The sequence below is a fragment of the Hylobates moloch genome, unplaced genomic scaffold (assembly GCF_009828535.3).
Source record: "Hylobates moloch isolate HMO894 unplaced genomic scaffold, HMol_V3 SCAFFOLD_2, whole genome shotgun sequence".
In the NCBI taxonomy this organism is placed as follows: Eukaryota; Metazoa; Chordata; class Mammalia; order Primates; family Hylobatidae; genus Hylobates; species Hylobates moloch.
In genome coordinates, this window is record NW_026652277.1 from 32859500 (window position 1) to 32883353 (window position 23854).

Genomic DNA, 23854 nt, shown 5'->3' on the forward strand with positions numbered 1-23854 from the left:
TTCAACGCAAAGTGGGAAAAAAAGTTCCTGATTGTGTTAAAACAGCCCAAATGCCCTGGAGTTGAACAGTCAACAAAAGTATTCTTCTTTAGAAAATTTTCTCTTATTTCTTCATTTTCAAAGTTGTTCTCACTTTTGTATGACACTGACACCCCTCTGAACTATCTAGACCAAAGATGACAAATGCATAACATACATACCACATCCCTTCTCTAAGGTCATATATGGCACAGCTAACTGATGTGTCTTTCTTGCTGAGACTATACTTAGCCTCACAATCTTTCTGAACACAATGGTGATAGAACAAAGATGAATCTATTAGGCATTCACGCTCTAAGGGTTAATCTGTTCTTACCACTTGAACTATTCCATGGGATTGCTTGGCTGCTGATTTCATTCATGCTCATTTGTTCATAGGGTCGGTGCTAGATACTTTGATTTTGTGAAAGGTAAAGTGTTTGGCCCTCTATGCCATTAGAAATCATGGGTTTAGGGTGTCTTATGTAACTCAAGAGCTACCAGTGCTGTAATTTATATTAGAATCAGGTTGTGGCATATCTAAGAAAGATGGTGTTGCCCACACAAGCTCGTTAAGTCACATGTTCACAAGTGTGGGCTTATTTTTCCATTGATAATAGCAATGGACCCTGTTCAAATAGAGAGAATCAAGCCAAAGCCTTATAAAGGATTTTGGAAGTTCTTACATGGTCTCAGACAGGTGTAGTGTGATATACAGGGGAGGCCAAGAAAGATTCTCCAGAGTCTCTCCAATAGAGAGGTTTCTGTGATGGAACCAGCAGGGCTGTATCTTTCAAAATTACTTTTCTAAATGCCCACGTTTACATGAGCTAAGAGCAGAGCTAAATGGTGAGACCAGCTGCCCCAGGCTTTAGAGAACAGACCTGAGTGATGACAGAGGCGGAGCATGCAAATATCTCATTGATCTGTGAGTTAAAGGCAGGTCCCAAGTTTTTTGGTGGGAGTCAAGGCTCAGCTAATGGAAATCAAAACTGAAAGGGAGGAGAGAATTATGTAGGAGTTTGAGATCAGGATGGACCGGTTCTTGAAGAAGTCTGAGAAATGAGGCAAGAAGCTCTGGAAGATGAAAACAGAGACAGACAGAGATGGAGACTCAGAGATTCAGAGACAGAGTGGCACGAAGTCTCAGAGACACAAAAGTCAAAGAGCTGCAGACAGACAGCTAGAAAGATAGAGATACAAAACTCAAGAGACCAAGATAGACTCACCAGCTCACACAGATAGCCAGAAGCACATGGGGACAGAGACTGAGATACAAAACTCAAGAGACCAAGATAGACTCACCAGCTCACACAGATAGCCAGAAGCACATGGGGACAGAGACTTAGGGAACGCACATGCAGACCCAAAGAGTGATCCAGGAGACAGGGGCAGAGAAAACAGTGAAAGATAAAGATGTGTCTTTAAAGATAAAGAAAAATCCACAGAGTCTGACTCAGAGATGGACCAACATACCCAGGGAAGTCAGACTTGGACAGACCTCAGGGACAGAGCCACTACTTTGGGGAGGCGTGAAAACTGCATCTCACTGTGCTGAGATCCTTCTGTTCGGTCCCCAGGGAAGCCTTCACAGTACAGGAATGGCTGCAAGACCAAAAGAGCACCACTGCTCCCCATCAACTGAGGCTCAGGGAACATTTTATTCGGATTGGAAAAAACCATGAAAAGCCCTAGAATGACTAGGCAGGGAATGAAAATCAGAGGTTCTCTTAAGAGGGCTCATCTTCAAGTAAAATCAAGCTCGACTCTAGGCTTACTATGGTTACTCTTGTAACTTATCCCTCACAAAGTGCTGGTTCAGGGTAATTGTCTTCGAACTGTGGTTGCCATCGACAACCTACCATTATGGGCTAGTGTAGGAGACAGAGAGGGTCACTTTCAGGAAGCTTCAGCTACAAGAAAGAGCTACAAGAACATTGGGGTCTGTAAAAAAAAATACAGGCAGATTCTTGTTTCATTAGTTATCTCTTCCCTATTCCATGGTTCAGGCGATACCTCTAACCAACGTCAGTTTATTCCACCAGTAAAAACCACTGAGCATAAGGGGACTGAGTGAGTCTGAAAGTGATGAATGCAAGTACATCATCAGCGTTGGTGCAGTGGAAAGCTCACTGGCTTAAGTCAGGAGGCTTGAGTTCTGGTCTTGGCCTTGACTCAACTTGGGGCAATTCAACAAACATTTAAACATCTGCTCTTTATCAAATGGTATGCTCAGATGGAGAATGCAAAGATGAATAACCCATTGTCCTGCTCCTAAGGAGTTCACCATTAAAAGGAGTTTACTGTGCTCTAGCCCAAAGCAGGTGGCTAAACCTCTCAGTACCTCAGGACTGACATCTGCAAAGTGGTTTCAAGATTATTTGGTGAATCAACCCAAACAAGCAATCAAGTTGTATAAGTCAGAACTCTAGGAGCAGTAACATGAAACCCAGGAAAATTTAGTAATTTATAGTGATAAAGCAAACAATGAGTTATAATATATTTGTGAGACATTAAGGTTTTCAAAATTTCTTTGATACCATTTTGAAAATGTACACAAAAGCAGTAGAACTAGTTTTGTTTGGACATGGGTCACTTATTTTGCTTAGCTCAGTGGAATTGCTGGATTCTACCCTTGTTCCTTCCTGACTATTCCCAGGTCAGTACTCTAGTTTCCTACTCACCAATCTGAAAACTCCCTCACTAACCCACTGTCTTGGCTCTAGCCCCATTGCCACCCATCATGCTGAACTACCAGATTAATCTCCCTAAAAACAAAACATGATGACTATGTAATTCCACATTCCTACGAACCTTCAGTGAGTCCACATTGTTCATTGACCAAACCTATTTTAGGCCCTCTGGAATCTAGATCAACCTAAATATCCATGCTTTCAGAGGGAAACAAGAGCCTACTTTGAGACAGATCAAGAAGGAGATGATGGAAAAATATCCTACCAAAAAGCAAAAGCAAAATTATACATATAATATGATGACAATTCAATCTCTGTATATGTGTACGTGTGTGTCCAGAAAAACATTTTTTAAAAACTGGAATCAAGATGAACAATGTTATTTCAGGTGGTAGTACATGGCTGACATTTTAGTGCTTTTCTTTATATTTTGATGCTTCTCTTTATCTCTCTAATTTTTAATAATTAGTATATATTACTATTATTTTCAACTATTTATTATAAATAAATTCAGATATACTGGAAAGTAGAAAAATAGCATGAATGTTACTGCATTTAAATAATACCCATATTTTAGGTAGAATAATTTTTAACCTTTTGCCACATTTTTAATACAATGTTTAATTTTGACTCTTTTGACGAACAGTTTTAAAGTAAATTACAGATATCCTGACACTTTAACCCTAAATAATTCAACATACATCTCTAAAAAGTGACATTCTTTTAAATAATCATCATACTGTTATCAAAACAAGTGATTACTGAAAGGGGCCGGGCGGAGTCCAAACTACACCGGTCGCGGTCAGGAGATGTTTATTGGAGGTATCGAGCGGAGAAGGAAGAGAAGAGAGAGAGGGCTGCTGGTGTGCTGGGTTTTATATCCCTTGGGCTTACGTGGATTGGGCTAGGGGCGGGCCCAAGGGAAGGCGGGAGATGCTTCTTTCTGATTGGCCCTCCTTTGGCGGGTTCAGACAGTGCCCGGTCAAGGAGGGGAGAAGAACCCAGAACCGGCGCCATTAAGGTACCCCTGTTACCTAACATTCCTCCCTTTTTTGTTTTTTAAGAAGTGGGGAAATGGGCGTTGTAGTTCGTCTGGCTACTTCCTGCTGAACAGGGGCGTTGTGGGGGAGGGGTAAGGGAGGACTGTGAGGGTTGTGGACAGGGCACAGTAGGAGTATAAGGCCAAGTAGTAGGGCGCTATATATGAACACCTCCTTGGGTGTGAAGTCTATGCCAAGCCGTGAGGCAGCCAAGGGGCAGGGAGGGGTCGGTGATGAGCCAGCTGTCTGAGCGAAGGGTGTTTAAGAATTGGTAGAATCGGCTTGCTGTAGCCATCTGGGGTACTAGGGGTAGAGTTTGGTCTGCCCGAAGAGAAAAGAAGATGGTAGTTAATTTAGGGTGCGAGGGCAGGCCTACCCCCTCCCCACTCCAATCCTGGGTATCTGCTGCTGGTCGTTGGCCGTTTAAGAGGTCAGCAGGGTGTGAGACTGTCTCTGGAGTCTGCTGTGTCTTCACAAGTCACTAGGAGCTGGTAGTTTCTGAGGAGAAGCTGGTTAAAGGTTTGGTTAGAGATGGACTCTGAGGGAATGGGAAATAGTTATGGTTTGAGTTGGATATGCCCAGGCATTGCTGGGATATATGCCTCCCGTAACTGACTGGCCCCAGACCGGGTCGGCGGGGTTGTCGATATGTATGGCTCTGGAGGAGGCGTTGTTTTTAGTGGTATAACATAGGAAGGGGGTGTGTTTGTTGATGTGGGAGCCAGACGGCGAAGTGGAACATGTGGAAGAGAGGGTCCCAAACGTTTTCTATCATAGTGAGAATAGGGCTGGGAAGAGGGCCTGCCAGCGGAGGAAAGTGTAAAGATGTGAGAGGCGGAAAGCCAGAGAAGAGGACTTAGGAGATGCATGAGAGCGGGGCATAAGCAGTTTGGTCTTTGTGTGGTCCGGGTTGGTAGCCGGTTTCAACCGGTTGAGCGGCGACTGGAAGATGAGGTGGAGGGTGGTGGTATGGGGGGGGGTTCGTTAGCGGGATCAAAGTCGGGAGCGGAAGGAGAGGTTGGTAGCTTGAGAGCAGCGATAAGGTGTTGCGGCTTGCAAGGGAGGCGGAGGTTGGGTTTGTCCCGTAGAAGAAAGAAGCCATGAATGTAGGGGATCTCTGCCCATTTTCCTGTTCACTCACAATAGTTGTAGAGGTCCCGGAGAAGGTTGGGATCAAAGGACCCATAAGTGGGCCATCTGTTTTGGTTGTCTAGGGGGTAGGTGGGCCAGTTTTGATCAGCAGCCAAACCAAGGGCTGATAAGTTATTTAAAAGGCATTGTAAGGGAGAGTCAGACGGGCAGGGATGCAGAGGCTCCCATTATGAGAAGAGAGGGTTTACGGAAATATATGGCAAAGGGCTGGGCAGGGCGTCCCCTACCAGCCGATGACCATGCTGTGAGTCAGACCCTTCGAGTCGGTCGTCACTGAAACGAAAGGACTGAGGGCCTCTAGGAGGCCGAGGGCCGTGGGCCACCTGGTACCAGGATTTTCGGAGTGAGAAAGGGGAAGGGGCCCAGGCCTGGCGAGTGAGGAGGAAAAGGAGGGAACCCCGCTCCCTGGAGGCCGAGTCTAAAACAGGATTTACGGCAGCCGTGTGGGCGGCCGAGGCGGGAGCCGGTCGACTGGTGTCAGACACCGGAAGGGGAGACTTACCGAGATGAGACTGGTGTTGGGCGTAGAGGTCGGCGAACAGGAAAATAAGCGAAGACCGGCCGGGGTCTGGACTGAGCCCAAAAGGGATCTGGGTCCCACCGAGGGGGGTGGGGAGTCCCGATCCGAGTCACGGCACCAGTGAAAGGGGCCGGGCGGAGACCAAACTACAACGGTCGCGGTCAGGAGATCTTTATTGGAGGTATCGAGCAGAGAAGGAAGAGAAGAGAGAGAGGGCTGCTGGTGCGCTGGGTTTTATATCCCTTGGGCCTACGTGGATTGGGCTAGGGGCGGGCCCAAGGGAAGGCGGGAGATGCTTCTTTCTGATTGGCCCTCCTTTGGCGGGTTCAGATAGTGCCTGGTCAAGGAGGGGAGAAGAACCTGAAACCAGCGCCATTAAGGTACCCCTGTTACGTAACAATTACTCATACACTTTTTAAAGTTATAAACATTTTTTAAACAAAGAAGGTCTAACAGCAGATAATGGGGGCAGGTACTAGTAGGCAGGGTCAGGGGGAGCATGACCATAGAGAAGGAGGTGGTGAGCAAGGAACACCAGTAAGGCCCAGCAGTGTGCACTGTGCTCCTGGTAGAGGCAGGCCTCTATCAGGGAGCAGGAAACAGAGGTCTATGGGCTCACAATAGGAATTTATCCTCTACGGGAGTTGGTAGGAGCCAGAAATTAATGCAAGCTTTAACAAAATGTCTAAGAGTATGGTCATGAAAGCAGAATTACAAGAGAAAAGCCAAGTTGAAGCTTCTCATAGGACGAGACTGATGGAGGTAGAGACCAGAACCAGACCACCCTGAATGCTGACAAACCAGATGGGTCTTGGGGACTGGGTGGGTCTGAGTTCATGTGAGCTTTTTCAATCCTGAATCCTTGCATATTTTGCTACCATCACTCCTTTATTCGTGCCATTTTCTCTGTAGAAAATTTCGCCTCTTCTAACTTCAACTGACAAAAATCATATCAGCTCCAAGGCCATCTTCTCCACCTCCACTGTGGAGAAGACAGCCTTCCATAGGAGGCTGTTTTATCTGGACACTGTCACAGCCCTCAGCCCACACAACACTGCATTCTAACGCTACACGCATATGAATCCTCCATCTCTGCACAGCCATGCCTTCTTTATTGTAGTCTCCTCTATGCTGCCTTGCCTGGCGTTATCATTCAACAGATAGATCTATGACCCAGTAGAAGAGTGAATGAATGAAACAAAGTGACTCCCTCTAACATGGACAATCTGTGGGACAGATTTCCACTTGTAAGTAGAAGGAAGTCACCCTTCAGAGGAACAGAAAAACACCACAACTGAAGAGGAAATTCACTTGAGTTAAGAAGAGATGGAACTGTACACTAGTTACATACTAATTATACAACCACAGAAGAACCACCTTCCGTTTTTAGAATCCAAGATTACAGAGTTGTTCACAGAAGAGGAACAAGCTGTATTGCTGTAGTTGGTGTCACACCTCTGTAACCAGGTTCCACTGAAATTTTGACTTTAGTTTCTTAGCTGAATAAATTTTTCTAGTCCTGAAAATGGAATCTACACAAAATTCAATAATGTTCTGATTAACCAGGATGCTGGCCTGGCTTTGTGTACATATGCATGTATATTATGTGAGGAATAGAAAGAATAATGTCTTTTATAGTAAACTTTTTATAATCATAGAACTTTCTTTGCTTCTCTCAGTTCATAGTAAGCACTATGAACATGTACTAGTACAATAAGATGAGAGAAATTTGATGAAAACCAGGAGGTTACGTTAGCAGTCAAGCATGAAGGCTCTGGAGCAAAATTCTTGGATTTGAAGATATGTTAGAATGGAACCTTGAGCATGTGATTAAAACTCTGTTCTTTACTTTTCTCATCTATAAATGGGGATGACATTAGTAATAATACCCACTTCACAGCAATGTGTAAATTAAACAAGTTCACATGGGCAAAGGGCTTAAACTAGTGCTTGGCACATGATAAGCATCCAATAATTACTAATTGCCATTATTAGAATATATACCTTTGACCAGTGGGCTCTACAAAGCAGCACCATGCAGTGGAAAGCTCTGGGGTAAGTTCCTAGGTGTGTCTCTCAGCTCCACTACTTACAAAGTCTGTGACCTGGATTGTATACTTAGCTTATTGAAGTCACCTTTTGCATCTATGAAATGAGTATGGTGATATCATATTGAAAGTGTTATTGTGAAGGCTAAATGGTATTATGCACATGAATGGCATGGTGCTGGTACACAGTAGGTGGTCAGTAAATTAGGACTGTCACAGCAGGGAAACAACCTGGTTTGTGAAGTCAGCATGGGTTTTGAACACAGACACTCTGAGACTGTAGGCAACCTGATTTTTCTGCTCTTGAGTCTCTTCCTGTGTAAAGCTGGAATACCAGTGCCTTTTGAAGACCAGAGCTAGTGTCTACAAAATGCCTGCCTTATAATAGGGACTCATTTTGTTTATTATCATTTATTCCTTGGGTCAGCAAACCACCAGCTGAGGGTTAATTCCTGTCAGTTTTCCATACCTGTTTTAGTATGGCCTGGGAGCTAAGAATGGCTGTACATTTTGAAATGCTTGGGGGAAATAGAAGAATATTCATAAAAATTATATGAAATTCACATTTCAGTATATAAATGACGTTTTGTTTGAACGCCATCACGGTCATTTGTTTCTGTGTTCTCTGGTAGTTTTTGCACAATGGCAGATGTGAGTAGTTGAGGTAGAGACTGTAAGGCCTGCAAAGCCTAAAACGTTCATTACCCAGCCCTTTATAAAAAAAGGTTTGCTGCTCCATGATCTACTCTAACCTTCTCTTATATGTGAAGAATTAGTTATCAATTTATTTAAATATTCAGAGCTTTGAATCTGGTTCTTTGTCACTGGCCAATCCAGCCAAACACTGGCACTTTCTTATACAGCTTTCGATTTGAGAAAGTATATAAAAAAGAGAACGTTTATTATGTTTCTCACTTGGAGTTACGACTGACTAGATCATTTGAATATTTAAAGTGTACTAAAACACCTTCATTTTATGTTATTTCTTTTGTGTTTATACATATATATAGCTATATGTAGAAATAGTATAGTAACCTTTGTTAAAGCCAAAGAATTGCTGGAATTTTCAGTAATTTAACTAGCTATTCTTTACCAGTTTGTTACTTAGGTGATATCTCCAGTATTTGTTACTTGTTTTATTTTGCCATATTTTCATTTTGCAAGCAGCAAACAGCCTGACCCATCTCCTTGTTTGTGGTCCACCTCCTTCCTCTCCCCCGATTCTCCACACCCTCACTTCTTGCCCTCCCCACATCTCTCTTTCCCCTAAGCCCGTACTCTCCACTGCTAAGTGTAAGCGAAGCTGAGCAACAATTTAAGATGATTTTATTTCTCCTTTGCTTCTGGATACATTAATGTATTTTAGATGAAAGAAAATTAATGATTTTAGGCTGACACTCTATAAATGAGACATGGAAAAGCACTGTGTTGCTTGATTTAGGTATTTTAGAAATTAATAAACCTGTACTCTGAGCAAGTTGTATATGTCCTAGAAAGGCAAGTGATGGATTTGCTGTAGTTCAGGGCTCAATTTACAGGATTTACATATTCCAGAGCCTGAAAAAAACAGAGGCCCAGGAACAAAGACTTCTGCTATTTCTGTAATTTAACCACTAACTTATCTGTTTATGTCTATCAAAAATATAAATGTAAGGATTTATCTAACTACTCAAATAACCTCTTAAAAATAATTGAAAAAATAAGTCATTAAAACCAGCCACCTTTTATCTATCAATTACATTAAATCATTTTGTTTTTAAGGAGGTCTTTGGAAACTAAATTAATCAGAAGGTTTGGTAGAGATTCTATTGCACCAGTGGTTAAAGGTTCAAAGAAAAAGTCAGTATAATATTCGAGTTATGTTCAGTATTCTGGCAGAGGCAACAAGTCATTGTCAAGAGTTCTTAAATTGTTATCTATAAAAAATGTATCAGTGAGGTGCTGCAGGAGCAAGTACTGACACAAGTTGATTATTAAATATTCAATTCAATGATGTTAAATTGTTGGCAGCTTGAAATTGTCTATAGTGTGAGTACTTATACCAGGGAATTAGGCAAGTTCTTGAAATCAGGGCTTTCTCCACACCCCAACTCTTCCCAGGTGTTTTTCCAGCACACTGTTGAGTATGCTTAAATAAGCCATACATCTGAGAGTTCTTTTTGGGAGAACAGAAATGTCCTAAAACTGATTTACGGTGATGGTTGTATCACTCTGTAAAGTTAGTCAAAAGTATTGAATTGTACACTTGAAACAGGCATATTTTATGACATGTAAAATACCCCTCAATAAAGTTGCTAATCAAAATGCCCCTAAACCAACAAACAAAATATCAACATTTATTAGTAATTTTAAGATTCAAGTACACACCCAACAGACTTAAAATGAAAAATAAGACCACATTTAGCTAATGCATTTGGTAGATACATATTCTATGCAGTAATCATCAACCTAGGGTCTCACTTTGGAATTACTTGGAGAGTTCGACAAGAAAATGCCCACCCCCAGAGATACTGAAATCATTTGTCAAGTCTGTGGCTTGGGTGTCAAGTTGTTCCAGAGTGCAGCCAAGGTCAAGAACCAGGACTGTAGAGCAGTTTTCCCAGATAACTGCAGGTTGCCCACTTCTATAGAAATCATCCTCATGTTTATTAATTGTTCAGGCCTCTGAAATAGGGAAATCTGGACATGAATGTACCCTTTTTTTGCAGGGAAGTGGTGTGACTCGGTTTTGTATTCAATGTCTATTCTTTGCACATGGAGGAAAGACATAGTCCTATTTCACCTGTGGGGTTCACCTGTAGTTGCTTCTTGCTGTTGACATCATGGTGGGGCACAGAGACAGCATCTAACCCATCTTTGTCATCTAAGCATGTTCCCACAGTACTCAACCATAGACTCTGGGTTCTAGGATTGTTTGTTTAACTAAAGACCAGAATTGAATATATTCCTCTATCTCCTCCTGTGGGGTTTTCTATTACAGTGGGCTGGGAATACAGTTAACAGAACATGTAAAGCATTGCAGCTTAATAGTTCAGTAAGGCACTGAGGGCCACAGTTCAGCTTTAGCTTTTGGACTTGGTGACACCTGTGCTGGATGCTCACAGAAGGGCCTTTTACCTCTTCTGTTTGTGGATTCAATCTAGAGGGATAGAGAGATTCTAGAGCTCTGGCTTCCTAATAAGGGGAGTTTTCTTTAATGAAAATTCCAGGTGTTTTATCTGATTTGCCAAATAAAAGTAGAGTTCAATTCCAAGACCTCAGTTTTATAATCTAAAGACAGGAATTATTGATAAACTTTTACAGTAATACAACATAAAAAGATACAATCTCTGCAGCCTTAACACAGAGAGATTTCAACTTTATTTTGGTTTTTCTTTGGTTTAGGACGTAGCCTGTGGCAGGTTGGATGCCCAGCTTTGCTATGTAATTGATATGTGACTAGCAGGCAAGTTATTCAAACCTGTTTGGTGCTTGTTTTCATCCTTTGTAAGATGAAGATGACAACAGCTCCTATGTCATTGGATTGCTATGAAGATTTAGAGCTATTTATCCAGGCAGAAGGTAAAGGTTTTGCCTCTCCTCATGCACAGGTGTCAAAGCCACCTTCATTGGGATGTTCCCAGTGCATTAGGCAGTTTCTCTAGGAAATCCCCAATTCCTCTCTTGTGTAATACTTGTTTCTTATTAAATACCCGGATGAGTTGTCATCTGGGTCCCTTCTTAAAGACAGAGGTCCAATGACTCCACCTACCTATAACTACCTGTTTGAAGCAGAAATTTTATCCTCTTCCTGGATTGTTGGTATTGAAAGGCTCAAAGTTGGCTCTCTGGACATACATATGATATAAAAGCTCACAAATGCAGTATCAGGAGAAAGAAACATTCAAGCGAGACTGTTGCAGAAACTTCCTCATTCTCTATCTTTTGAAAAAGTCCCTCTCCCTTACAGTAGAGTAGACTTTCTGTTTATCTTACCAGAAACACAGTCCTTTTACTGTCCCTGGGTCAATGCTAGAAACTCTTGAACAGCACATTTATTCATAAACCAGAGCAACATCAAGGAAGCCAGGCAACATCACCTCTACATCCCAATTCTGTCCCTCTTCTCAAAGAATGTCCAACATTTGATTTTTTTTCCTATTTTCTCAACCTACTTGTTTTCACATCTAGAAAAATAATGTCTGCTTTTCCAGTGGAATTAGCCCTAAACAAGAAGATGCTTAACAGATACAAATGAATAAAGTGGAAAAAAATAAATAGTTGAGGTGGCAGAGGGCAACAAGGCACTGAAGATAGTCATTAATCAAAGCATGCAGGTGGGAGTGCAGAGTCAATGTCCACCCACTAGGTACTTTGAAAGGAGATCTGCTGCCTTACCCCAAGTCCTGGAGCAGCTCAGCCTCTCCATCGGATCTGCTCCACAGATCTGAGGGATCCTGGGTGCTCATCTTCCCTTCTAGAAGTTCTGCTCTGCCCATTCGCGCCCTTCACAGAGGTAGAGAGAGAGAGACAACTAGGCTGCTCCTGACACCCTCTCGCTCTGTGAGACAGCAGCCTGCTAAGGCTCTGAGTCTCCAAGGCAAGGAAGTGAAACTTGGTTACTTACTCCTCCCACCAACATCACCACCCTGGCCTGGAGGCAATGGCAGGAGTGTTCTGTCAGTCAGGAAGTATGCAAACTTAGGTAGTTACCTCTGAGGACACCCACACTGCATCATGCAACAGGCGGTTGCTATCAAAGGAAATGAAGAGGCAACCACCCCACCTGGGATTGGACAACAGTGCAAACTGCTTGTGTGAGGCCAAACCCTAGCTTCTCCCTAATGCTATCAGCCTCTGGTTTGTAGGGGAGGATGCATGCACTCTTTTACCCCATCTTCTTTCTGCCTTGCACACCAACACAGGGAACACTGAGGAAGCTTCTACATCAGGAACACCTTTAGAGCGGGTAGAAAAAGCAGAAGCAAACCACAAGTTCGACCCTGAAGTCTGATGTTTTAGCACTTTTGCAATATTTCTGCTTGTTTACCTAGACCTTCTAATATATCCTTGATGCTCCGAATAGGGATGATTCAGAGACAATTATTGTTTCCTCCACAGAAAAAGAATTAGGAGAGAAGAAGGTAGGAAAAAGTTACAAGGGGCCATTCTGGTGTCCACCTAATGGGGCATATTAGAACTCCTTGAGTCTTTTTTTTTTTTTTTTTTTTTTTTTTTGAGACAGAGTCTCGCTGTGTCACCCAGTCTGGAGTGTAATGGCATGATCTAAGATCACTGCAACCTCCACCTCCCAGGGTTCAAGTGATTCTTCTGCCTCAGCCTCCCAAGTAGCTGGGATTACAGGCACCTGCCATCATGCTCGGCTAATTTTTGTATTTTTGTAGAGATGGAGTTTCACTCTCAGGGGATCCACCCACCTCGGCCTCCCAAAGTGCTGGGCTTACAGGCATGAGCCACTGCGCCTGGCCTGAACTCCTGGAGTCTTTGAGTGCCACTTCCTTCATGGGCGTACTCACACCTGCATGGCTTTGTGCCCAGATTCATGTGTAGAGCAGGATTCTATCTGCCTGGAATGCTAAAGGTAAATGGCAGTGACTGAATCCTTGGGAAGTAGGACAAAGTGCAGTATCAAATGAGTCAAGGACATATGTTGCTTCCTGCCTTTTCTGTGGACTACAGATCTCTCTCCCCTTCTCCCTTTCTCTCTCTCTCTTCCTATCTCTACTTCCTGACTCACTCAGCACTCACCACGGTGCTCTGTAACTTGTTCTCACAGTGTGACCTGAGGACTACTGGCAGCACAGCAGAGCTGTTCTTAAAGGACTAGATGATTGCAAGAGGCTGCTGTGCAATGGTTCTATCCTTCATGTTCCTCCCTATTACCACTGTTCACCCAGGATCGGTGAGACCCTGGGCAACACTGGTTGCCAGTGAGAAATTCCTGAGTGTCTAGAGGCAGTCTGCTGAAGACTAAGCTCTGATAATACATATGTAACTGACTAAATGAGCACTTAAAATTCTTTTGGCTACAGTTTGTTCACAGAGGAGGACAGGGCCCACTTGAACAGAGAGGCCAGTGCAGGCCAGGGAGATACTGAATATGCACACAGCAGTGACAGGGAACAGCCTTGGCACTAGAGTTCCTGTTCCCTCTCTAGAGCCCTTTATTTGGTGTTTTAGTATCTATTTCATTCCCATTTTTAGCAAATTCTGGTTATTCTTTTTCTTAACTTTTTTGGAAGCGCAAATGGCAGAATTTTCTAAGATCGTCCTGCTTTTCTGTCTGAATCTTCCTGCCTTTCTCCCTTCCTCATGTTGCTGTCCTGTCTGTTGCCCTCTCCTTTGATGTCATTGTTCCACTTTGTCATTTACTCAATTTTTCACAGTATCCCTACCACCCTGCCCGCTCCACTAACTACACACTTAGTTTTGCAGTGGTAACAGCTACAGGAGGCTTACTAGATAGTTTCAACAAAACGCTGGACCTTCATAAAAATATTTGGTAATATATGTTTTACATTAGATTATTCAAATGATATAATTCTTAAATACTTTTTTATTTATTTATTTTTTTAGAGATGCCCAAGCTGGTCTCAAACTCCTGGGTTTAAGCAGTCCTCCCATTTAGGCCTCCCAAAATATTGAGATTAAAGGTGTGAGCCACTGCATCCAGTATGTTTATTAAAGGGACCTCAACTTTTGCTTCCAAGCAAGTACAAGGTATGTTTTTAAAAATCACATAATTTACTTATTATTTCAACAATCTCTTTTCAGTGGTGCTGGTTCACAGCACTGAATTTTTTCCACACGGGTATTGGAGGTTGATTTTAAGCAGAGTTCTGCTGGATGCCTTAGACCCTCAGTCATGTCTGTTATGTCTAAAACCCAACTTCATACAGAGTCTCAAAAATCCCATGCAAAACAAGGAGTGAGTCTAATTGGACAAGGGGTCAGGGGTGGGGGGAGGTTTAAGAAATATGTCCCCAACTCCACATTGTATGCTCAAGTCCAGCACAATTCTAAGACCACTTCTGAAAAGCTATCTGGCCATGTTATCTCCTTTCTTTTTTCCCAAAGTGGATGAGACTTAAGATCAACTTAATTTTAGTCTCCTAAAGAATACATATGCTTTTGTCCACACTCTTTGTCTGCCTAGAATGCTTTTCTATTCTGTGTTCTGTCCAGCCAACTCCTGTGCATTTTCCAGTCTCAGCATAAGTGTTATCTCTTCTTGAGAGGTGTTTCCTGGCTATCCCCTCTGTATACTGGGTCAGGTGACCTTCCGTGTTGCTAAGCACCTGCACTGCCTTAAAGTACTTCATGTCTTGATTACATTTTTGCCACTGTATTGAGATATTTTATTTTGATTTATTATGTGTCCTCAAGACAAAACTCTCCTCTAATTGGACTGAGAGAGCACTTATGGCAGAGTTTCTGTCTTGTTCATCTTTATACACCTTCCACTCAGCCAAGTACGTGGGGAGGACTAGCAGCTCAGTATTCTTGTTGACTCAGTGGTAGAGTCTCTTTCTGAAGCTTTTGATTGAAAGCCTAAAACTTGGATTTTTTTTTAATTTTGGGGTGTATGACAGTGTAGGTTTTCTGGAAAGTAGGCACCAACAGGGAATTAAAAGTGCAGGGGATTTATTTGGTGGATGTGCCCTATGAAGGACAGAGGCAAGAAGGAGAAGAGCAGACAGGGTGAGTCTCAGACCACAATGTGGATCTGTGTGTTAGTGTACTAGGCCTGCTTAACAGGGGACCAGACACTGGATGGCTAAAAACAACAGAAATGTATTGCCTCCCAGTTCTGGAGTCAGAAGTCCTAAACCAAGGTGTTGGTAGGATGGGTTTTTTTGGAGACTCTGAGAGAGAATCTGTTCCAGGCCTCTCTCCCAGGTTCTTGTAGTCGCCGGCAATCCTTGGCATTCCTTGGCTTGTAGACACAATACTTTAACCTCTGCCTCCATCTTCACACCACCTTCTCCTCTCTGCATCTCCACCTGGACTTCTTATAAGGACATCAGTCATTGGACTTAGGACCCACCCTAATCCATTATGAACTCATATTAATTAATTCCATCTGCAAAGACTCTATTTCCAAATAGGGTCACATTCTGAGGTTCCAGGTGAACAAGAATTTTAGGGGTCCATTATTCAATTCAGGATAAGCTGGCATCTGTGAAGAGAGAGAGGGAGGGAGTATTGGGTAGATAGAACGTTGGACTGCAGTTCTAAGAAAGCTTCAGTCAGGCCCATGGGGAGCCCCAGAGCAAGGATTTGCCCCAGAGCAAGCATTTGCATTGGGCAGAAAGAGCCAGATCTAGTAGCCCCATTGTGCTCAGACAATGGCTGGGAACAGCCAGGGAAAGCTTTGGTGGGAGTGTGGGCAGCAGAACTAGAAGGCACCATCTCCAGGCACACCAAAGACATCTGCCAGAAACAAACTAGCAGAAATCTTCCCAACCACACTTAAGACATCTGCCAGAAACAAACCAAGTGGAAATCTTCCCAACCTTCCTCTTTTCTTCTTCTTTATTTCTCTTCTCTATTGTTTTCCCACCTTTCACTTTCAACACTCAGTCTTGAACTCCATTCTGACCTTTCTTTCTCTAATGTGAAGTATTTGTTCTATTTGTCAGTTCAGTCACTTGGTTTCATCCCTTGATATCACTTCAAGTGTGAGAAGGTTCTCCAGAAGTAGCACTGCTGTGTAGTTCATAAAACCCACTTCAGGAAAGATGGAAAACAGAGTTCCCTGGGGTAGAAGGGAATCCTTGTCCTACACCTAAGTGTCCTGGGAATTTCCTTGTAGGGTGTCACAAAGAAAAAGCTCCATTCTCCCAGGACTTCCCAGTGGCAATATGTGTCCCCCATCCACTGTGTGTCTAAAGTAGATCAAAGTGCACAAGAGCCACAGAAATGGATCAAGCTCAAGGCTTCTGCAGATTTTGTCTCAGTTTCTACCAATATTCTAGCTACTCTTCCATTTAAATAGTGATACAACTGTCTTCATGATAAAACAAATAGATGTTTAATGTTCTCCTCACTCTCTTCAATCAAACCTCCCCTCCTCCTTCTCCTCTCTGAGCGTGGATCACTTTTGGCTCAGGGCTATACCTTTGTTTTTCACTCTTCCTGGGTCTCTCTTCCTCCAGATCTCACTGTGGCTTTCTTACTTTATTCAGGGGTTTTGTTGTAAGGTCACCTTCTCAGAAAGAGCTTCCTTATCTACCGTGTCTAAAATGCTTTTCCTTCTGCCTCAAGCCTATCATTTCTATTTTCTTGCCCTGCCTTATTGCTTTTCAAAGCTCTTAATACTGGTAGAAAATACTTTCATACTAGTTCGTAAATAGTCACTATCCTGTGGTGGTTGTAGATGTCCTGAGACCCTGAATGTCCCTCAGTCATCTTGGCCACCCCATCCCTCCCAGGACATCTATTGCTGTATAACTGAAAGGGGCATTTAGAATCTTGCTCTGGGCCAGGCGTGGTGGCTCACGCCTGTAACCCCAGCACTTTGGGAGGCCGAGGTGGGTGGATCACGAGGTCGGGAGATCGAGACTATCCTGGCTAATACAGTGAAACCCTGTCTCTGCTAAAAATTCAAAAACTTAGCCGGGCATGGTGGCGGGTGCCTGTAGTCCCAGCTACTTGGGAGGCTGAGGCAGGAGAATGGTGTGAACCTGGAAGGCGGAGCTTGCAGTGAGCCGAGATCATGCCACTACACTCCAGTCTGGGCAGCAGAGCAAGACTTCGTCTCAAAAAAAAAAAAAAAATCTTGTTTTGGAACCAAGGCCAGCGTCATGTCTGTTCTTATCCTTCAGTGCCTGTGGCATGCTAGTTGTATATTTAACAGGTATATTGAAGTATAATTTGTATATCATAATGTTCATTTTCCTTAGGTGTACAATAATTTTGAGTAAATTTGCAGAGTCATGCAACCATCATTGCAATACAATTTTAGAATGCTTTTTATCACCCCCAGAAGATCCTTTGTATCTGTAACAGTCTAAATACCACTTCTGTTTTTAGCTCTACCTGAAATTATATAGAATACTTGCTTACTTGTGGCAAATTCTCTTGATGGATAGATAGTAGATAGATGATAGATAGATAGATAGATAGATACATACATACATACATACATACATACACCTCCCAACACACATGCTCTTCTGCAATGTGACCTTGCTGCTCCCTGTCAAGAGGCAGCACCTAACTCCCCTCCTTTGAATCTGGCCTGGCCTCTGTGATTCACTTGTGACCAATAGAACGTGGTGGAAGTGACACTGGGTCACTTCTGAGGCTAGGTCAGAAGAAGCATTGCAGTTTCTATTGTGGTCTCTTGGAAGGCTCACTCTCCAGATGTCACTTTCAGGGGTTCCCCTTAGGAACATAATTGTTACGCCTAGAAGCCCAATCCATGTGGAGTGCTTCATGTGTGTGCTCCAGTCAACAGTCCCAGATAAGCCCAGCCTGAATCATTCTAGTCCAGCTGCCAGACTTGATTGAAGAAGCCTCCAGATGACTCCAGCCTCCAGCCATTCAAATCACTCTCTCCTAATGGTTTGCATATTGCCAGCTGAGGCCCCAGACATCAAAGAGGAGAGACAAACCATGCCCTGTTTGAATTTTGGATCTAAAGAATACATGCACTTAATAAGATGTTTGCTATTTGATGCCATGAAGTTTGGGATGGTTTGTTAGGCAGTGATATGGTTTGGCTCTATGTCCCCACCCAAATCTCATCTTGTAGCTCCCATAATTCCCACATGTTGTGGGAAGGATGCGATGGGAAATGACTGAATCATGGGGTGGGTCTTTCCCCTGCTGTTCTCCTGATAGTGAATAGGTCTCACGCGATCTGATGGTTTTAAAAATGGGAGTTTCCCTGCACAAGCGCTCTCTTTGCCTGCTGCCATCCACATAAGATGATTTGCTCCTCCATGCCTTCTGCCATGATTGTGAGGCCTCCCCAGCCACGTGGAACCATAATTCCAATAAACCTCTTTCTTTTGTAAATTGCCCAGTCTCGGGTATGTCTTTATCAGGAGCATGAAAATGGACTAATACAGCCAGCGATAGATAACTGAAACAATTGCCTATCATCTGGGTCAATGCCTAGAATGTGAGCTCCCAGAGGCAGGGACTTCCAGGGTCTTGATCACCTTATATCTTTGATGGTTACTTTTATGTGTCAACTCGGCCAGACCACAGGTTGCCTAGATAGTTGGTCAGATGTTATTCGGGGTGTTTCTGTAAGAGTGTTTTTGAGTGAATTAACATTTAAATGGTAGGCTCTGAGTAAAGCAGATTGCTCTCTATAATGTGGGTGGACCTCATCCAACCAGTTGAAAATTTGAACAGAACCAAAAGACCAGCCTCCCCCAAGCAACATAATTTTCCAGTAGATTGCATTTGGTCTTCATTCCCAGCATCACCTCTTCTTGGTACTATAGTAGACAGCCTTTGGACTTGAAGTAGTTCTCCAGCCTGTGAGCCCACCCTGCAGATCTTGGACTTGCCAGCCTACATAATTATGTGAGGCAATTCCTTATTTTATACACATGCACACACACACACACACACACACACTCTCTCTCTCTCTCTCTCTCACACACTCTCACACTCCACATATATACATACTATTGGTTTTGTTTCTCTGGAGAACCTTCACTGATATAGTATCCATAGCCCCTAAAATGGTGCTTCTCAATTGGGTCCTCATTTTTGAGGTGGTTTTCATTGTTAGTTGTCACAACTTGGGGAGCCTACTGGCATCTAGTGTGCAGTGATGCTGAATATCCTAGTGTGCAGTACAGCCCCCACAATAAAGAATTACCTGGCTAAAAGTATCAAAAGGGCTACCTGGTCTACCTCAAGCACATTTTTTTTTCTCATTTTAAGAGCATCCTAAAAACCATAATACAGTAAATCCACTGAAGATAACTATGCAAAGTCACCTACCTAACGAGAGAGCTAAAGTGAAATAAAAAGCCAGCCCTTCCCAGAAATCACTGGGGAGGATTTCAGGGAGAAAGGGCTAAGACCCTACCTTTTTTACAAGCAACCTGAGGTCAAGTGAGCACAAGTCAAGTAACATTAATGGGACATTGAGGTCACTCTTCATTTGTGTCTACCATATACCCTGTACCCAAGCCCATTGCCGGCCTGACTTGGATAATCAGTTCTACATGGTTCAGGAAGCCAGGCTAATTGGTTCACTGGTGACAATTCCCAGTAGCCAGTGTTGAAACAATTAAAGATTTGCCCTCAAACAAGAAATACAGCCACTCTCAGTGGTTATAAAAGAACAGCTCCCCCTGTTGGTGCAGGCTATATTCATCTTTTCAAATGAAAAAATAACTAACATATTTGACTGGATCACAATTTAGAAACATTCAATGGGCTCCTGGAGGTCTAGAAAGAGAAAGATGTGACCAATAACAGCAAACTTAACCAGGATTCATAAAAATACATTTCTTTAGATTATGAGTGTTCATAATCATTTTAATGTGTATATCATGAACATTATGTTATTGACACAGAGCAGGTATCGCTATTCTTGTTATTTTTTAATAGATAAGAAAATTGGAGCTCAGAAATGTTAAGAAAATTGTCAGAAATTAGCAGCACCAGGAAGAGAATTTATGTGCATCAGTCACTATCCAGTTAAGAAAAGAGAAGCCACTGTAGACATTTAGCTGCCACTGCTGGTCTGTGGGACCAGAAGGACACAACTCTGTTGAAGCACCTGAAAACTGGGACTGAGGCTTTTGGAGCATGCAGCTGCCCACCATTGCTGAAGGCTGCTCGTGCTGCTGAAAGCACTGCCTGAGGAAGAAAAAAAAAAAAACAAAAAAACAGATTTCTACCTTTCTCCAGTCTTCCTGTTAGCAAATTCTTTCTGGAAGACAGCTGGCAAGGGAATTAATGAATTTGTGGGCTTCCAGTCCCCTATGATACCAGGGGAGGAGAGGAGGTCAGAAGTGGAGCTGAAGCCAATTGATGAATAACTAGCACATAACATTTTCACTCAAGGTTCTTTTCACTCTGCCTCATTCTCTCCTGTGTTCATCAGGGTATGCTAAATTGCTACTTCAGAAAGACCCACAATTTAACACTTCAACACAGAAGTGAATTTCTTATTCACATGACTGTGAATAACGTGGGTCACTCTCCCCACCCCATCCCTAGGGGTCCTGGGTCACTCTCCCCACCCCATCCCTAGGGGTCCTGGGTCACTCTCCCCACCCCATCCCTAGGGGTCCTGGGTTACTCTCCCCACCCCATCCCACAGACTGGGTAGCTTACACACAACAGAAATTTATTTCTCACATTTCTGGAGTCTAGGAAGTCCAAGATCAAGGCACCAGCAGATGTGGGGGCTGATAATGCCTGATTCATGGTTCATAGATTCTGGCTGTCTTCTAGCTGTGTCTTCACATGGTGGGAGGGGCTGGGACATTCCGTGGGGCCTCTTTTATAAGAAACGAATCCCATTAATGAGAATTATGACCTTATGACTTAATCACCTCCCAAAACTCCACCTCCAAATACCATCACATTGGGGATTAGGCTTTTACATAGGAATTTTGTGGGACACAAATATTCAGTTTTTGGTAGGGAGTGAGGAATGGTTTGCCTCTGCTGAGAGGTATATTCTATCATTGACATTGGTTAGAATTGCTGGTTTCTGGTGACAATAAAGAGCAGAATGACTTCTCATTGGTTTTATCATTGTTTCTTTATTCCCTTTCTTTCTTTTTTTTTTTTTAGACAGTGTCTGGTCTGTCATCCAGGCTGGAGTGCAGTGGCATGATCTTAGCTCACTGCAACATCTGCCTCCTCAGCTCAAGCCATCCTCCCACCTCAGCCTCCTGAATAGCTGGGACTACAAGCATGCACCATGAAACCAGGCTTATTTTTGTACTTTTTGGTAGAGACACGGTTTTGCCATTTTTCCCAGGCTGGTCTTGAATTCCTGGGCTGAAGCAATCCTCCCGCCTCAGGCTCCCAAAGTGTTAGGTTTACAGGCATAAACCACAACGCACAGCCTGTTTCTTTATTCTTATTGACTACACCAGGGATTAAAGTGCTCCCACGCACCTCTTCACCTTTGTATGTCACTGGTAAAAAAGATTCTTATATTAGAAGGAAAGTTATTCTAAGTCACTTTTAAGTTCCCTTTTAACTTTGAAATAATGTGACTCTTTAGAAACAAATACCCAGGGTTGCTGAAGCTATCCTTCACACATACATAATATATATTAGGCTTTCTCGCTGAAGCTGGGGATGATTTATATTTAACCAAACACCTCTTATCACAGCAAATCAACATGCCTTCAGATAGAGCAGTGTTAATACATTATTCCAATAATGTTAAGAGAGCACATGTGTGGTTTAAGAAGAGTGCTGTGTTTTACACGTCTCCTAATTTCCTAGAACTTCACTCTGGCTTTCTTAACAGGTAATGCAAACAGATTAAGTGATATTATGCTCCCTTCTGCAAAGCCTTTACTTCAGCACTTGCTTTACCATTTTTAGACGCAGTGTCTTAAAAATATGCAAACATGTGCACTTGCGGGTGAATGTGGCAGATGCTGTTTGCGCTGGTGAAGCAAGGCACCATCTGCATGGAAAGGTCATGCTTAATTGTGTCAGCACTGATTTCTGAGTAATGAAACCCCGGACAAAAATGAAACTTCAAACACACCAGCTTTTGCATTTAAGTCTGCAAAAGTAGCTGCTAACTCAACCAAATGAAATTAAACAAGGTTACACACTTTTGGATCCTGTGGGCCTTATCCAAATACTTTTTGTCTTCTTGGCCACACTTCATCTGAAAAGATTGCTGTGTTAACTAACGGGAGCTAATGGCAAACAACAAAGATCATTTGACCAACTGGCCAGCTGAGATATCTCCCAGATTCTTAGCTTCCACGAAGCACCAGGGTAGATTCAGCTTTTGAAAATGGGTAAAATTTGAAATCGTTCATGATAACGTGAGTGAATGGAGCAGCTCAGCCAAAATGTCGGAACGTTTGGTCTACCTTGGGGTAGGACTTAAGAAATGAATAAGAGGAGTCAGAGCTTTTCATGGAGAGCATCTTAGAGGGAACCTACTTCGATTCCCCTATTTAACAGGTTGGGCAAGTGGGGTTGGAAACTATTAAGATACTTGCCTGAGATTTCACCCCTAGTTACAGGGGTTCTGGCACTTCTGACTGAGCCCAATTCTTTCCTTGCTGAGTCCAGTAATACAGCTAACTTTAGTGCTTTCTTTTAAATCACAAAATGTTTTCCAGGCCAGCATTAAATTAATAGAAAACTTGAACCTCAGATATATGTTATTTGTCTATTTGAAGCCTGCATAAAACAAACTCCGCGGGAGTAAAAACTGTGGCTTACAGGTCCTCATATCACTTACTTTGAAACCCCATCAAAATAAATATTTCTTAAAATAGTCCTGGAAGCAATGAGAATGGACATTATAGAAAGTATAGCCTTATTCTAGCGCTCCCCTCGCCACCCCCAACCCCCGGTGTATTTAATTTGTGGATTCGCCCTGCGGGCTGTGCTTACTACACCTCTTCCCCTCCACTTCCACAGGCAGGACTTCTGTGATGAGGATATGCTACCACTAGGTGGCAGTAATACCGCGTTGGGGGGCGCGGGGGAGCTGTTTTATCTGAAGTCAAGATTAGACCCATCGCTTTTTCCTTCCTCTCTATGAAAGTATAGTTCTTTATTAAAGTAGCTGAATTCACATGATACTACCCAACACCACATTTATAGAAGACTGCTTAAACGCCAGACTATTAAACCATTAAATGATTCAGGTATAATTTATTACCTGTCTCACCAAGTTTTAAATGGTTCAATTCTTAGTTCTGCTCTCTTCTCCCTTTAAAGCTTTGAGACCTTTACTGAAATAATTTAAATGAGTAGGAAGTGATTGAAATCTAAAAATTCAATTTTATACCTAAAAATGATTTTCATTCCAGCAATTGCAATATATTTTAAGCACTTACTTTTTCCTCAGCTCATTTGGTAAATATAAATCTTCAAAGCATTTCAATTTTCATTTAAAATAAGGAATGTAGGTGACTCTAAAACTGCTAACGTAGAGCCCTGTCACAGTAACAGTGACTGGAAATAGTGAAAATTCCTCAGGGTTCTCAGTGTTACAGTGAAGGCAGCTTGGGAACAGCTCCCCGATTACAGAGACAATCACTCAGCCACAGCAACAACTTTGAAGTAGGTTTTGTCACTGTTCCTGGCTGGCCCATGGGTCTGAGTTTTCTCTGTTAATCATATAAATATGAGATCTTTGGTATTTTAAATATTTTAAGGGTGTTAAAGAGAAGTTTCTCTTAA

General features: G+C 42.8%; 1 protein-coding gene and 1 long non-coding RNA gene across 3 annotated transcripts in view; one reads left to right on the plus strand and one right to left on the minus strand.

The window, feature by feature from the left end:
• Positions 1 to 12036, minus strand: part of DAPP1 (dual adaptor of phosphotyrosine and 3-phosphoinositides 1) — a 54255-nt gene extending 42219 nt beyond the window's left edge. Inside the window, exon 1 of the mRNA XM_032179273.2 lies at positions 11849 to 12036. Within this exon, the coding sequence (XP_032035164.1) occupies positions 11849 to 11949 (101 nt within the window). The 5' untranslated portion in view covers positions 11950 to 12036. The remainder of the gene's footprint in view (positions 1 to 11848) is intronic.
• On the plus strand, positions 1927 to 21352 carry LOC131382173 (uncharacterized). 2 transcript variants are annotated; one of them, XR_009211423.1, is made up of 3 exons: positions 1927 to 1960; positions 14048 to 14191; positions 21254 to 21352. It is a non-coding gene; the product is annotated as an uncharacterized LOC131382173 (long non-coding RNA). The 2 variants fall into 2 exon arrangements; XR_009211422.1 differs by lacking the exon at positions 1927 to 1960 and adding an exon at positions 10851 to 11032.
• Positions 21353 to 23854: the final 2502 nt, after the last annotated feature.